At 47.2% G+C, this 15,595-nt stretch overlaps 3 protein-coding genes across 5 annotated transcripts; 1 reads left to right on the forward strand and 2 right to left on the reverse strand.

The window, feature by feature from the left end:
• The first annotated feature begins 976 nt into the window (after positions 1 to 976).
• On the forward strand, positions 977 to 4,875 carry mindy4b (MINDY family member 4B). Its single transcript, XM_078088392.1, has 10 exons — positions 977 to 1,141; positions 1,231 to 1,350; positions 1,435 to 1,532; positions 1,822 to 1,984; positions 2,796 to 2,861; positions 2,969 to 3,039; positions 3,200 to 3,272; positions 3,367 to 3,543; positions 4,491 to 4,671; positions 4,745 to 4,875. Exons 1-10 carry the CDS (start codon positions 977 to 979, stop codon positions 4,873 to 4,875), a joined length of 1,245 nt encoding a protein of 414 aa, XP_077944518.1.
• A 335-nt stretch (positions 4,876 to 5,210) lies between these two features.
• tsen34 (TSEN34 tRNA splicing endonuclease subunit) lies at positions 5,211 to 7,223 on the reverse strand. Of its 3 annotated transcripts, none has more exons than XM_078105236.1 (5): positions 7,126 to 7,223; positions 6,489 to 6,734; positions 6,266 to 6,404; positions 5,901 to 6,176; positions 5,211 to 5,503 (listed from the first exon to the last, which is right to left on the reverse strand). In XM_078105236.1, exons 2-5 carry the CDS (start codon positions 6,726 to 6,728, stop codon positions 5,316 to 5,318), a joined length of 843 nt encoding a protein of 280 aa, XP_077961362.1. In that variant the 5' UTR covers positions 6,729 to 6,734; positions 7,126 to 7,223; the 3' UTR covers positions 5,211 to 5,315. The 3 variants fall into 3 exon arrangements, with proteins under 3 accessions (XP_077961362.1, XP_077961354.1, XP_040044934.2); XM_078105228.1 differs by having other exon boundaries at positions 5,901 to 6,191; positions 7,126 to 7,144; XM_040189000.2 differs by lacking the exon at positions 7,126 to 7,223 and having other exon boundaries at positions 6,489 to 6,969.
• Positions 7,224 to 9,224: 2,001 nt separating this feature from the next.
• Positions 9,225 to 15,559, reverse strand: eif2a (eukaryotic translation initiation factor 2A). The gene is made up of 16 exons (XM_040187947.2): positions 15,257 to 15,559; positions 14,515 to 14,584; positions 14,359 to 14,430; positions 14,163 to 14,281; positions 13,931 to 14,030; positions 13,760 to 13,842; positions 13,618 to 13,691; positions 13,396 to 13,540; positions 13,150 to 13,266; positions 12,691 to 12,847; positions 12,486 to 12,570; positions 11,391 to 11,723; positions 11,179 to 11,280; positions 10,920 to 11,033; positions 9,794 to 9,859; positions 9,225 to 9,629 (listed from the first exon to the last, which is right to left on the reverse strand). The coding sequence occupies exons 1-16, from the start codon at positions 15,282 to 15,284 to the stop codon at positions 9,564 to 9,566; spliced, it is 1,731 nt and encodes a 576-aa protein (XP_040043881.2). The 5' UTR covers positions 15,285 to 15,559; the 3' UTR covers positions 9,225 to 9,563.
• Between the last annotated feature and the right edge of the window lie 36 nt (positions 15,560 to 15,595).

The raw sequence follows: 15,595 nt of genomic DNA on the forward strand, positions 1-15,595 counted from the left end.
TGTGTGTGTGTGTGTGTCTCAGCGTGTATATATATGTGTGTGTGTGTGTGTGTGTGTGTGTCTCAGCGTGTATATATATGTGTGTGTGTGTGTGTGTGTGTGTGTGTGTGTGTGTGTGTGTGCATTACAGCGTCGGCTCTCCAGTGAAGTGTCACTCAAGTGAAGGTAAGAGCTTCTTTTCTTTCTAAAACATTTAGACTTTGAATACTGTAAACTGAAAAAAACAAATAGTAGTAATCTGATCTCAGATCTGCTGCTGCACTTTAATATTTTAATGTTCAATAATATAATATTCAATAGTCTTCCTCCTTTTTCAGATCAGAGAGTTGATGATATAAAATAAACATTCATTTAAAGTCTCATTGAGAAATTGAATGTTTGTGATAAAAATAAGTGATGATATAAATAATAATACTATTTAATGATAATATATTTACTTATATTTGACATCTCTGACTAGATTTAATGAATAATGAAATATTACTATTATTATTATATATCTACAGTTATTCCTTTGTGTCTGTGCGTATATGAGTCTGAGTGTTGGTATGAGTGTGTAAATGTGTTTGTATGTGTGTCTGTGTGTGTGTGTCTGTGTGTGTGTGTGCCTAACTTGTGTGTGTGTGTGTGTGATCAGATGGAGGGGGAACTACAACAGATTCTGGATCAGGTGTCTGACCTGCGGAGCTGCAGGAAAGTTTAAATAAAACAATTCATTTGTTGTATTACATTTTACAGAAAAATATAGTTATTTATAACATGATGTATAAAGATCAACAAAAGTTAAAAGTTATTTTAAATATCTGTATACTGTATTTTAGTGCTGGGCACATTAACACGTTATCGGTTGTATTGGGAGGAGCGTCATCGCACGTCCCAGCTAATGAGAGCATTTGGGGGCGGGGCTAAGACTCTTCTGAACTTATTGAATCCTGGATACACACACACACACACACACACACACATATATATGTGTATGTGTGTGTGTGTGCCTCAAAGGCTGGTGGACGTGGGGAAGGTGGAGGAGCAAGAAGAGCATCCTCCCCCCTGCAGGACTCTCCCAAACCTCTGCCCCATCCCACTAAATCTGGTGGTCTCTCCAGACCTTGGAGGAACCCCGGTGACCCCCCAGCTGACCGAGGTGAGACGATCAGGACCAGTGAGCTCCAATCAGGAGAGATCAGGTCTCCTGGCTCAGACTTCCTCTCTCTGCTTGTTCCCAACGTTTAGAGTCTGAGGAAGATTCTGCTCGGTGGAACGTTTCATGTCTTCAATTACGAGTGGAGGAAATCCTTCTTTCAGTTCAGAGAGCCGGACTCTGAGGTTTCTTACGCTCTGAAGACCGACAGCGTGAGGTTCTACTGCCGTGGTGCAGCTGTTGTGGTGGTGTCAGCCCCTCAGGGGAGGTCTCACCTGGTCAGGTGTATGTTTCAGGGCGGGGCTCAAGCCATTCAGATGGTGATCCAGGCCCGGATCATTAAACACCTGCTGTTCCTTCGGCAGAGCGCTTCGGACGGACAGACGCTGCACAGGTGAGAACTCCTCCATCATCACATAACCTAATGCTGAATAAAGGCGATACCTCCCACAGGTAGCCGGGAGGATGTCACACAGAAAACACAACCGTTACGCAAGAGGTCAAGAAAGAGCAGCAGCACAGCAGCAATGCGTCATTAGAGCGCCGCCTCGTCATAGTTACAACATGAATAATAACACGACTCTGTTATGACCTCAGAGAAACCAGAGTGGGAAACAGTACTCGTCTCACCTCCTGTTACCGTCATCAGGGTTACAGCTGTTATTTGGTCCACCCTTTCTCAGTCTCACCGTCGGACAGAAGGAGCAGAACGGAGCTTTGGCAACGGTGCTGGCCGACAGCCTCTGGTTGGCTGGCCAAGAAAGCGAAGCCACCGTCACCTTGGTAACCCAAGAATACTCCATCACACCTCACCTGGACTACAAGCTGGACAACTTCACAGAGAGGGTACCTGAGTGATGTCATCAGTGGGCCAGCCAATCAGCATCAGTAAACATCTCAGTATGATTCAATGCAAAAAAATCAAACACGCAACTTTGCAGTTATATATTTAACATTTATTCCAAACATAAAAAGGACATCTTATTCATACAATTCAGTATGTTAATGAATATATATATATATATATACACATACACATGTGTATATATATACATGTGTATATATATATATATATATATATATATATATTATATAATATATATAATATATTATATAATATATATATATACACTACATGTATATATATATAAGCGTCATTTATCTGCGGCTGATCTGGTCCAGCTGTTCTTGTCTCGTACAGAGTTCGGGTCGGGTCTTCTTGAAGGACTCTGCCGGTGGTCGCTCGTGTTATGTAGTATTAAATGTCCCTCATGGTCCGGATCAGTGATCAACTGGGACAAGCGGACACAGAGGACCTGCAGGAAAAGCATACATTTTGCGCAGATATCTTAATTCACAAGTATTACTATCTATGTTCCATGTTTCAAACACAAATAGAAACATACTTACATTTACATTACATTTGTAAAATGCATTTTTAATATAACTTGTAAAGTCCATGGAGGGTCCAGAGGGCCCCATTGGCCTCTATGGACCAGCCGCCACTGCAGAGAGTCTCAGTGAGGTCATTAGTACTGTAGCATTTATTTTGGGTCTTCCCATATAGCATTAGTCTTTTTTAAATTTGACAATTAACAAAGAGTTGTATCATTTTAAACATTGAAACAAGAGTTGATACTTTTGAAACTTCCTTCAGTTGCAGCTTTTTACGTTTAACGCAAAGGAAGATGTGGAGAAGTTCATCCTGGATCACATTCAGTGTGTGAGTCCATCCTCTTCTTCTTCCAGCTGGCTCAATAATCAATATGTACCAAAGTGATCGTAAAGACGATGATGATGAGAATGATGATGATGATGATGATGATGAAGTTCACAGAGGAGGGGAGTCATGGAGTCATCCTGTTCCTGTACAGCCTTATTTGTTCCCGGACAGTCAACAGGTGAGAAGCCCTCTCACTTATCAGGTGTCTTCCAGCTGATAGGACAGAGGTAGAAAAAAAAAAATCTGTAAAATCCTAAAAGAACAAACTTTGAACAATAAACTTAAACCGTCAGTTCATTTTCAGAGATGATGAAGATAGTCTGGCCTCTTTCTCACAGGCTGAAGGAGGACCTGGACTCCACCACCTCCCACCTGCTGTACCTCAGGGTGGGAAACTTTGTATGCCGTCAGGTGAGAACTCCCCTGCTGTAGGACACACTACTGGTTCTCCTCAAGGCCCTGTTGGTCCTGGATCTACAGGTGCCCTCCTGCTCGGTCTCTGCAGGCCTTGCTGAACCTGCTGTTGACAGGAAAGGCCAGTCCGAATGTCTTCAACGGGACTCGGTCCCTTGGGGAGGACGGACATCCTCTGGAGCATCCCCTGCAGGGCCTCCTGTCCCGAGGAGATGTTGGATATCTCCACTGGAGCCGGGAGCAGATGGAAGGAGGACGACTCCCACAGGTACTTCAGTCTCCCGTATTAAGTACCAAAAGTACTCATCTTGCATAGTGAAATACTACGCAGATGTGTCTCCCTCAGCACGTAAACGCAACACTTTGGCCTAAAAACCTCTGGATTCAGACTGTGACCCATTTCTTTTATATTATTATAGTTTATTTTGACCAGGTTTTAATGACTGTATTCTGGCTCTGCTGCACTCAGTTTGTTAAATACATTCATCATAAATATTCATAGATTATATAATAGTGCTTCATTTATTAGGGATTCACGCCTCGATATCCCGTCCATGAAAACCACAAACGGGACTGGTGACAAGGTGCCGCCCTGGCGAAGGCCGACCCGACCAAAAAGGCCCCAAGTCGGGACTCCCTCACCCCGTACTCCCGCAGCGCCTCCCACATTATCTCTGGGGGGACCTGGTCATACGCCTTCTCCAGTTGAGGAGGGTCTACAGTTAAAGAGAGCTGAGCCGGAAGGCAAAGCTCTCGATCTACCCGTCAATCTTCGTTCCTACCCTCACCTGTGGTCATGAAGGACGGGTCATGACCCAAAGAACTAGGTCACGGGTACAAGCGGCCCAAATGGGTTTCCTCAGGAGAGTGGCTGGCGTCTCCCTTAGGGAGCGGGCGAGGAGCTCGGAGTAGAGCCGCTGCTCCTTTGGGTCGAAAGGAGCCAGTTGAGGTGGTCTGGTCTGGTGAGGGAGGCGTTCCAGGCTGGAGCTGCTAGCTCAGTCAGAGCTGGTAGATGTGGGAAAGGGGAGTTTGGGTCCCCTGCTGGAGCTGTTGCCCCCGCGACCCGACCCCGGATAAGCGGCTGAAGATGGATGGACTTAATTTATTAAGTTGATTAATAATCTGAATGTGTAAATAAACTAGTGTCAGACGAAAGTACAGCATTTACTCTGAGATACAGTATAGACGGTCTGTCCTCCCTCCCCCCGTCCTCAGGTGGGCAGCATGTTGAAGACCCCCCGGTACCCCGTGTGGATCTGCTGCATCAACAGCAGTTTCTCTGTGCTGTTCGGGCTGAAGCGCTCGCTGCTCTCTGATTGGAGGATGGAACACCGGTTCCATCTTTTCTACTTCAGCGGGCAGAGCTGCCAGGGGACCACGACCCAGCTGACTGTGGGTGAGGACCGGGGTCCCCTTTGGGGGGAGGGGGGCTGCTCTGGGTCTGACCAGCTCGCCGCTCTCTGTTGCAGATACTCACCCTCACCACTGGGAGGCCCCCGTTAGGCGCTCAGAGGAGAACCGGTCTCTGGAGATGACCATCAGGACCAAATGGGACGGGGCCGCCATCGACTGGACGGGATATCGAGGCGTGAATCCCTAATAAATTAAGCACTATTATATAATCTTTGAATATTTATGATGAATGTATTTAACAAACCAGAAAACAGTCATTAAAACCTGGTCAAAATAAACTATAATAATATAAAAGAAATGGGTCACAGTCTGAATCCAGAGGTTTTTAGGCCAATCTTAAGAGTCTAGTCCTGACGCACCTGATCCAGTCTGGACCCCTAGGGACCAGAGGGGGAGGGGGTCTGTGACCACCTGATTCACTGTGTGTATTAAAGATTCCTCACCTGATCCCGGGTCCTGTGCTTCTTCATGAGACATTACTACTTTTATTCTTTTAGGACAGAACAAACGACGGACTCCGGGTTAATCAGGTCCAGGTCTTTATTTCGTGAGGTCATGCGGTTTCTTCTTCGGATCCTTAAAGACTTGGGGTGAAAAAAAAATCCGGTCTGAGTATTGATTAGTCCCCTACACCATCCCGCTCCACTGTAATGAGGTGTACTGAACCCGGCCCTCCGGCCCCGGCGAGCAGAGCAGGACCGTCTTCTTCACATTGGAGCCCAGACGGGCCACAGCGAGGAGGTCCAGAAGACAGACAGGCTCCTCCAGGGACAGGCAGACGGCGATGAAGTGAGCGTGGAAACGAAGAGGGTCACCTGAGGGTTAGAGAAGAACTTGCTCCATCAACCTCCTCAATAAGGGACCAGAAGCTGAGTCAATTCAGTTAATTTATATCGCCCAAAATCACAAATTGGCCTCACATTAGCAGAGGAATTACTAAAAAATAAAAATAAACTAGGAAAAAACAAGGTAGAAACCGTAGGGATCCTTATCTTTTGGTCCATCAACATTCCCTTTAAGGGACCAATCATGAGCTTCAAATGAAAAAAACGTAATAATAAATTAATTCACCTGGTTATTTATTTGTTGACAATTTGATCTCCAGATGTTTTTTTAAATTTTCTTACAGTCAACAAGAGAAAGTGAACAAATATTTGTATTTGTTTTTATTATTCGTATTAACAAAAGTTTCCTTTAAAGCTCCATAGTCACCTGGATAAACCAGGAAGTGTCCTCCAAATTTTCCGGCTGAAGTCAAGTAGAAGCCCCGCCCCCTCAGGTCTCTGAACACCTGGTACCTGGCAGCGTGGCAGCTCGACTCTTCCTGCCCTCTGAGTGGCCGGCTGGCGTGCAGGGTGGCCCGGGCCTCCGGGCGATAGGACAGTCCCGCCCTTGCCGTGCTCACCTGGACTGCCAGCGCCGAACTGGGAAAGGTGAAGCTCCGGTCCAGAGCCTCCAGCCGGCTCTGCAGAGCCTCATCGCCAGACTCTGAGAGGACCACAACTGTTTGAGCAGATACAGGGACGGACATAACGGCCTCACCTGTACCTAATGACTTCAAGGTGACCAGGACTCACCTGTATGTGATGATGTCATGGCTCGCAGCAGCGCTGCCTTCCTGTCCTCCAGCGCAAGGACGCTCTGCTCCTCATAGCTCCTTTTCTGGTCCTCCAGGTGCTGCTTGACCTGCAGACGAAGCTCCGCCCCCTCTCCATCCTGCCAACAACAAACCAAACTCACCTGAAGACCTTGTGACGCTTCTTTAGAATGAATCTGGGTAAACTTTGTTCACACACACACCTGGTAGACGGGTAGAGCAGCAGCAGCCCGCCGCTCAGTCAGAAGCTCCTCCTCCTCCGGCAGCAGCAGCAGCGGTCGGCCCAGTCTGAGGTTCTGTCGGGGGATCCGGGGCAGTGAACCTAGCAGGGCCCCCACTAGACCCTGAGACCGCACCGCCTGCAGGTCATCCACCCGCCACAGCAGGGGGGCAGAGTCACACAGGCTGACCGCCACAGCACTGGACGAGGGACGCTCATCCATCACTACCTGACAGGTGGTTGATAACACAGACTAATACTAATCTCACTCTCTCAGTCTACAATGATCCACGTTTTATTAATGCACACCACTAATTCTGCTTCTTCCCCACAGTTTGTTGTGCTTTCTCGCCTCGCAGGGCTCCATAGATCGTAGTTCGTCAGGACCCTGGTCCTGACCCCGGTCTGGACCCTGGTCCTGACCCCGGTCTGGACCCTGGTCCTGACGAACTACGAACCGGTGCAGTCCTCCGCTGCCCTGCGGGCACGTGTTTCCTGTGACGCACTGTGTCGCGTCACGCCGTAAACCGTCCCGATTGGCGTAAACGATCAAAACAACAGCAACAAACAAAGTAGTGGCGATCGGTGGAAACGCGCGAACCTCCCGCCGCTCAGCTCACCGTGAGAGCTCTTCTTCTTCTTCTTCTGCTGCTGCTGCTGCTGCTTCTTCTTCTTCTTCTTCTTCTTCTTCTTCTTCTTCTTCTGCTGCTGCTGCTGCTGCTGCTTCTTCTTCTTCTTCTTCTTCTGCTGCTTATTGGCGGGTTACTGCGATAATTGCGTATACCGCCACCTACTATACAGGAGGGTGTAACGGGACTTCAAAAATATAATAAAAATATATCTTAGATTCTTTTCATTAGACCTGAATCATTCAGAAACAACAAAATATTTGATTCAGTCTCGTTGGAATTAAGACTTGTATGAGCTAATCCTAGTCTGGTATAAACCACTTCCTCTCTTCTGTCAAAACCCAATGCGGAGACGCTCAAAGTCGCCAGGCTGCATCCTTGTAGCCTTCGTAGACCTCGGCTGGTCCTTCAGCAACCGCACAGGCTGAACCGAGCGGTCTTTGTCTGTCTGTCCTACGGGGGTTACTTCCGGCTGCGTCATCAGCTCTACTTCCGCTGCTCCCGTTGCCTAGCAACCTGCTGATCTTAACAAAAAAAAAAACTTAACACCTGAAAAACGTATAACGTAGAGATAAAGCAGATAAACCTCTTCGTATTTCATTTAATTTAGGAAGATACGCTTCTCCTCCAGAGCATCATATATTTCAGGCTGAGAGAAGAACATTTTCCAGTTATTTTAAATTCATATTAAATCAGTTAATGTATGATACTTTACTAATTTAGAATTACTTTCAGCTAAAAGTAATATTGCAATCTTAAGGCAGAGGAGATTCCATTAATGTTAATAGAAAACAACATAACACATTTATTAACTTGTATGCAGGGACTTTTCTTTTTTCTTGCATAGGATACGAACTATTTAAACTGTAAAATATAACAGACTATGTCCACGCTACAGCAGCTTAATGTCACCACACACATCGTTCTCCGTCAGCTTGATGCTTCCTCCTGCTCCATAAAACACAACTAAATGTAAAGTTCATTTATAATCACACAACAAAACCAAAGCAGGTTCAGTTTTTTGTGTATTTATTCTGTATCACTGACTTGTGATATTTCAGGTTCATAACTGGTCTACCTGAGCTCACCGATCCATTTCTGTTCATAATATGAAGTATAAACTGTATATAAAACCGTCACAGCGTCAACCTCCAAAGTGTGAAAGTCATTAAAGTGACTTTTCACTAATGACTACGGGCGGACGCAATGCTCGCGTAGCTTTTGACGCTAGTCTAGAAAAATGGGTCGACGCACGCAAGGAGGGGTGAAAAGGTGCACAAGGGGCTCCTGCATCTGCAGCTCACATCCAGGACCTGGTCCAACCCGACATCCCGACCCGCACTCTCCGCTCTGCATGTGATAAACTGCTTGTTCCTCCTCACTGAGAGCAAAACACTCGACTAGATCTCCACTCTTTGCTGTCCTGCTCCTAAATGGTGGAAGGAGGTCTCTGAAGACATCAGGACCACAGAGAGCCTTCACATCTTCAGACTAAAGACACACCTCTTTACACTCTACCTCCACTAACACACTAACTGTAGCACTTACACTGGACTTATAATGGTTCTTCTCTACAGCGAGTTGTAGATGTGTCCTTATGGTTGAATGCACTGATTGTAAGTCGCTTTGGATAAAAGCATCAGATAAATGACATGTGATGTAATATGCATGCCAAATTTAACATCTTTTTGAATATGATAAAGCACCCAAAAAGGCCCTTAGTTTGTCAGAATAATAATTCCTTGAAATGCAATAGGTTCTCTACGACTAGTCATAGCAAGGACCCTAATAACGATACTCCAGTGTCGGCAGTCAGAAGACTGTAGATATCTCAATGCTGACTGGCTTGTCACGTCACATCAAAGATGTTTTATTGTGAAGATCACAACATTCCTTTTCTCCTGGTCTCACTCTGGTCCCAGAAAGGCTGGCCGGCCACCCCAAAAAAAACCTCTTCGGCTCTGTCATTTAGCTATCCAAAGCGACTTACGTTACATTTTTAACCCTTCCCACAGCGGGAGCAGAGTTCCGAGGTCTTTGGATGTCTCACGGAGAAAAGTCTGGAAACAAAATGACTGAAAAACAAACTGTTTCATCCAGGCTTTTATTTTGAAAAGACCACTATTAAAGGCTTCAGCATCTGTACAGATGTTGCATAGCAACAGGGCTTTGGACGCATAGCACACTGAACTACATTTCCCAGAATCCTTTGGACAGACACCTGATGGAAAGAGGAATGGGGGGATGGTGACCCCATCCAATCCTCCAACAAACCACACCCTTCCTTACCCAAGCTCCGCCCACCAAAGAAACAACAATATATGCAGCCTTGAACTTCTTTAGGATATAGTATGTGTGTGTACATGTTTGTGTGTGTACGTGTGTTTGTGTGTGTGAGTAAACAGAGGGGGCGTGGCCTGCAGCGTCTTCTATGGTTCAATCTGGAGCTCCTCCAGCTCCTTCAGCAGCTGATCCTCTTTCTGCAACTTCTCCAGCTGAGGAAATCAAACAAACCCTCAGATAGAGTGCTGACCACCTTACATCAACCGCTGATCAATAATCTTTAATCAATCAATTCATCAACTAGAGTGAAAGACAGATGAAATATCATTAGTTTAGTGTGTGTGTTAATGTATGTGTGTGTATTAATGTGTATCACCTGGTTATTTTGTAGAACTTTTCCAGAAGCCCGTTGGTCCTTCAGCTCCTCGATGGCTTTAAGTTTCTGGAAGACATTCCTGACCAATCAGAACACAGGACACACCAACTCTCTCTGCGCTGTCATTCGCTCGCATGGCTTCTCCTACCACAGCTACGCCGATGACACCAACTAATCCTCTCCTTCCCTCCCTCGGATCTCTGCCTGTCTGACTGACATCTCAGTGGATCCGCCCACCATCTGACAATCAACCCCGACAGACGGAACTATTTCTCTTTCTGGGGAAAGATTCTCCTTCACAGAACCTGACTGTTAACTTTGAGACTCCGTGTTAACGCCCACTTTGACTGCAGGAACCTCGGCGTGACGTCGACAGCCGACTCTCCCTGACTCCAACATCACTGACAACACCATCCTGTAGATACTCGCTCTACAACATCAGGAGAACACGTCCTCTTCTCACTCAGAAGGTACTGATTCAGGCTCTTGTCGTCTCCCTCCTGGACTCCTGTAACTCTCTCCTGCAGGTCTCCTGCTACCACCATTCCACCTCTGCAGCTCATCCAGAATGCAGCAGCTCCACTGGTCTTTAACCTTCCTAAGTTCTCCCTCACTCCTCCACTCCTCCGCTCTCTTCACTGGTACCGGTGGCTCATCCAGTTCTAACCACTGGTGCTCACGTACCCTCCTGTGAATGTATGGGGTCCAGCTTACATCCAGGACCTGGTCCAACCCGACATCCCGACCTCTGACCTCTCCGCTCTGCATGTGATAAACTGCTTGTTCCTCCTCACTGAGAGCAAAACACTCGACTAGATCTCCACTCTTTGCTGTCCTGCTCCTAAATGGTGGAAGGAGGTCTCTGAAGACATCAGGACCACAGAGAGCCTTCACATCTTCAGACTAAAGACACACGTCTTCAGACTCTACCTCCACTAACACACCAACTAACTGCAGCACTTACATTGGACTTATAACGGTTCTTATCTACAGCAAGTTGTACATCGGCTTATTTGATGAAATCACACTTTCTTGTTCTTCTGAGTTTGTGTCCTTGTGGTTAAATGCACTTATTGGACGTCGCTTTGGATAAAAGCGTCTGATAAATGACGGACTGATCCTTCACCTTCTTCACATTCTTAATCTTCTTGTCCGTCTCGGGGTCGCCACAGCTCGGCTCTAACTGGCTGGTAATGATGTGGGCGGGGTCAGATGGAGGTTCAGTTTTAGGCTTCAACTCCTGCAAAATAATCATCATTAAATGTTTATTAATACATATTAATGTATCATGTAAATGCATTTGATAAGAAAAGCCGTTTGATTGGCTAACATCGGGTGACCTGGTCCTAACTTTAGAGGACTCCCATTGGCTGAGATCCGGTCACCTGTTTGGCTTTCTTGGCCTCTCGTTTCCTCTGATTCTTCAAAGCTGATTTAGAGACACTTTTCTCTCCTGGCCGCAGATTCTGAGGAAGTTCCTCCTCATGCTGACAAACAAAAGAGTGAAATGAATCATCGTCGTCTTCCTCTTCAAATCAACATCACACTATGTGAGGAGTGTGATGGAGGGGAACCCAGTCCAGGGCCGTCTGCTCACCAGTTTGGAGCTGGGTGTGGCTGGCAGGTGTCTGAGTGCAGGGGGGCGGTAGGCCTGTGTGGGCGTGGCCTGTGTCGTCCCCAGCTGGCTGGGCGCCGCTTGGTACCTGACGGGCCGCCCGGGGAAGCTGCCCTCGGGCGCCGGCTGCCAGCGGACCTCCCACAGCTGGCAGCCGGGCTCCGCCTCCTGCTTGTGCAGCACAGAGCCGGTGTAGTGCCAGATCTTAAACCCGTTGTTCACTCGCAGCCGGGGAGAGCACGTCGCCGTGACAACGTGCTCGCCGTCCGGACACCAAGAGAAGTGGGTGGCGTCCGGCGCCTCAGGTTTGGACACCTGTGAGGAGAGAAGGTTTCACAGAGTTCATACACATTTTGACCCATGGATTTTCAGGACTTTTGCATTAATCATTTAATTTATGCTCATTGTGCAGGAACTGAAGATATGGAACAAAAATGGAAAGATTTATGTTGGATTGACGCTCCGTGTGCGTCTCCATGTATGACGTGATGAAGGCAGCAGAACAACACAGAAGAGCTGCATCGTTTATCTACAGTGTGACAGAATTGATTAATAGTTTATTAAGTTGACACTTTGCTGCGTAAAATAAAGACAAAACTAAAGGAAAAGATCTGCTGTCATTCGCTTAAGGAAATGAAGTCACGTGTCAGACGGATGACAAACAACACGAGGAACAAAAGGGGCGTGTCGGCTTCCTGCAGCACGGCTCGCAGCGTTCGGAATGTCTTACTAATATACGTACATTCTGCTCGTCTTTGTCTGTCGGGACTCATGGCGTGGACTTTTCCACATGTGGCCACCGACGGTTAAATGTTCAGGCACAGTGATGATTCATGAGCTACTGAACCGTTCAGTTACCACAATGTGAGAGCGTCTCTTAAATCAACCACATGAACGTAGAACACATTTCCATGACGTGACACGATGACGACATGATGTTTTCTATGACCGTACGGCCGTACGGGTCAGAGAGGAACGACCTTCTGCCTGCAGGGGGTCCGGTACCTGCTCATCAGGACTCCCTCATTGATCCCATGTTAATAACAACAATGCAAATCATTAACATTTGTTCTTCACCTGTTTGTACTTTTTGGCATCCCAGACCTCCATCTGACCCCGCAGGTTTCCGAACCCGGCCAGAACCAGGATGTGACCCTGAGGACTGAAACCAGGAGGTCAGACAATCGGAGTGGCTGCGACCTCAAGGAGAAGCCCCGCCCTCTACACAACAGTTACTTTTGATTGGCTCACTGAACCAAAGAGGAAGTGGGCGAGGCATCACCTGTAGTAGGCGGCGTTCCGCGGCCCGGTCCCAAAGTCGAACAGCGGCTCACACTTGAGGCTGTAGACGGTGGCCTTGGCCGGCATGAAGCCGTAGACCACGCAAAACTCTGCAGAACCGGGACTCCAGACCACGTCGTAGATGGGCCCGCTCTTCTCTGGGTCCAACAGAGACACAGCGTCAGCTGACTCGAGGGTTCGTTAGACGGACAGTTGGAAGAAATGATTTCCCTTCATCTCCCAACAAAGCTTCTTTCTCTACGACGAGCTCACTTCTGATTCAATAACAAGTTCAACGATTGGATTAAACCAATAATAACTGGACATATTGACTGGTATTTCCCCACATTCACCGGCTAGGATCATTTCTACAAACTAAGCTGGAAGGAAAAGATTTGAGTCCAGTAGATCCTGTGAAGATGTTTACAACACACTTTAATTGGGATCAAACAGAACTCACGCAGTTGAACCAATGACGTCTCTCCGCTCACCGACAGGAAGTGAAGTGTCTGTTCTCCGTAGTACGAAGCTCCACTTTTATCTACCTCAGTACTCGACGTCACCAACACGGCAGAGCCTGAGGGACAGGAAGCGTTAGGGACACGCAAGGACCTGCAGAGACAGCTATAGAAAACACTCCAAGACCAGGACAACCAGGACCGCAGCCCAAGGACCAGGACCTCCTGGACTCGGGCCGCTCTCCCACCTTTCTTGTTCCACTGCATGCTGACTCTGTCGGCCTTGAAGAAGCTCTTGTTGGCGAGAGCAGCAGTAGGTCCTCCCAGAACGGGGTACTGGTACAGACGGACAAACGAGGGGGCTCCTTTACTGCCCGGGACGTAGACGGCAACCTGGAGGGAACAGACAGAGACGGGATGGGAAGAGGACTCGCTCTAAACCTCCCGCTCTCCCTTTGCCGGTTGCTCACCTTGCTCGGCTGACCTCCAGGGGACACAACAAAGTCCGACACTTTCTGCATGTGGAGCTTGTTGGCGATCAGGTCTGGAGAGAGAGGAAGCGTCAGCTGTAGTCTGGGACACGACCCTGGTGGAAACACGGTGTTTACTTACTGAAGTCGTTGTTCTCATAGAAGTGAAGCTCGTTGTTGACGCTCCTCACTGAGATCTTCTCGTCCTCTGACCAGCTGGGACACCTGCAGCCAATCACGGCACAGAGCTCCAATATGAGACTCACGACCCCCCAGAGTGTGTGTGTGTGTGTGTGTGTGTGTGTATAATCACCATGAGTCCAACTTCTTCTGATACAGAGCTTTGATCAGCTGACCGCTCTGTAGGTCCCACAGCTGGAGATTCGCTTCCCCCTGAGCGCCGTCTTTAGCCTCTGACAACACATGTTAATGGAGGCGTTATGAAACAACATGTAGAGCGTCAGATCACAAAGTGTTGAGTAAAAGTCATGGGGTCTTGTCGTCTTGTTGTCGTCTCATTGTCCTCTTGTTGTCTTTCTTCTTACTGCTGTACGGTTGCCAGGTGACCAGAATGTTGTTGAGAGGAGAAAAATCCAGCAGCGTTGCCTTCGGGAGGTCGAAGGTGGAGACGAGTGAGCCATCTGAAGACTTGACCACAGACACACTGACAGGTGGACAGACGGTTAGTTGTCAATAATCATATGAACATAACGCACAATAGTAATATTATAGAACAGTTACTTGAGTCCGTTGCACCAGCCAAACAGCGTCCCGTCTCTGCTGAAGGAAACACACCTGCTGGGCCGAGCGTCCCTGAGACACAAAGATACACCTGTCCCACCTGTGTAGACACACTTGTGTACACATGCTAATGCTAATGCTAATGCGATGTGTTACCTCTGGAAGGAGGAGTGCTGCTCACACGAAGGAGGACCAGAGAGGAGAGACGTGCCATCTGATCCACGCACTGAAACACACACACTCATGTCATTTATGTACACTTACGTTTTTGAATCTTCATCTATTTAGCTGAATTAAATTGATGTTAAACCACGTTTGTGGTTTAAAATCTACTCTGAAAGAATGGAACCGTAATTGGGGAGGTCTAAATCCGATGTCTGCCGGAATTCATAAGGAAATCCATGAATTAGACATATCCGCGCTCACCGACTAATCACCCGTCACATCAAATGACATTGAAGACTGGTCCTGTACCAACAAACGTGCCTCTTTCATTCGGCAGAAATATCGTCTTTAACACGAAACAGATTTCAGAGCTTATGCCGTGTTTGTTCCGAACCAAGGGCTCATTTCTACTCTCTGACGCTTTCAGAGCACGTGATCCCGCTTTAGAAGGTGATCATTTAACATATTGGATTTCCTCTTGTGAATTTTATGCAACGGAATAAATCGGCAGACTATATTGATTCAATGACGTCTGTACTTCTCTTTGGGACGTAACTGTGTCAACTAAATATGCTTGGTTTTGAACAGTTTGCCGCCATCCTTCTTCATCTAAAAGAAGTGACTCGAATCAGGTTCGCTGGTGTGCGCGCGCCTGGCCTTTGCCGTTTGCCGGTTGCCGGTTGCTCGGTAATACAAACACAACAAACGGTCCCAGTAAACTTAAATTACCCACCTGCTAACAGCGGGATGGTGGGCGCCATGTTTACGTGTGCCGGAACAAGAAAGGGCGCTAACCGGAAATACGTGAGGCCAGAAGTAGGCGGGTCTCTTAGTGCCACATCAGCATACGGTCCCCTCACCTCTTCTATACGTCATTTAAAAACAGTTCAAATGAGTTTAACCCTAATATTCTGACAATGAATACATCTTTCAACCAACAAATACATGTTATGTTTTCAATAAATTCCCAAGAGGTTGATTTTATTCATTTATTATGTCCAATGATGCATCAAGTTGTTGAGGAGCCATTAAGAGTAAAGTCACTTCCGTTTCCAGAGTAAAAGCCGCGTGT

The sequence above is a fragment of the Gasterosteus aculeatus genome, chromosome 1 (genome assembly GCF_964276395.1).
Source record: "Gasterosteus aculeatus chromosome 1, fGasAcu3.hap1.1, whole genome shotgun sequence".
NCBI classification, from domain to species: domain Eukaryota; kingdom Metazoa; phylum Chordata; class Actinopteri; order Perciformes; family Gasterosteidae; genus Gasterosteus; species Gasterosteus aculeatus.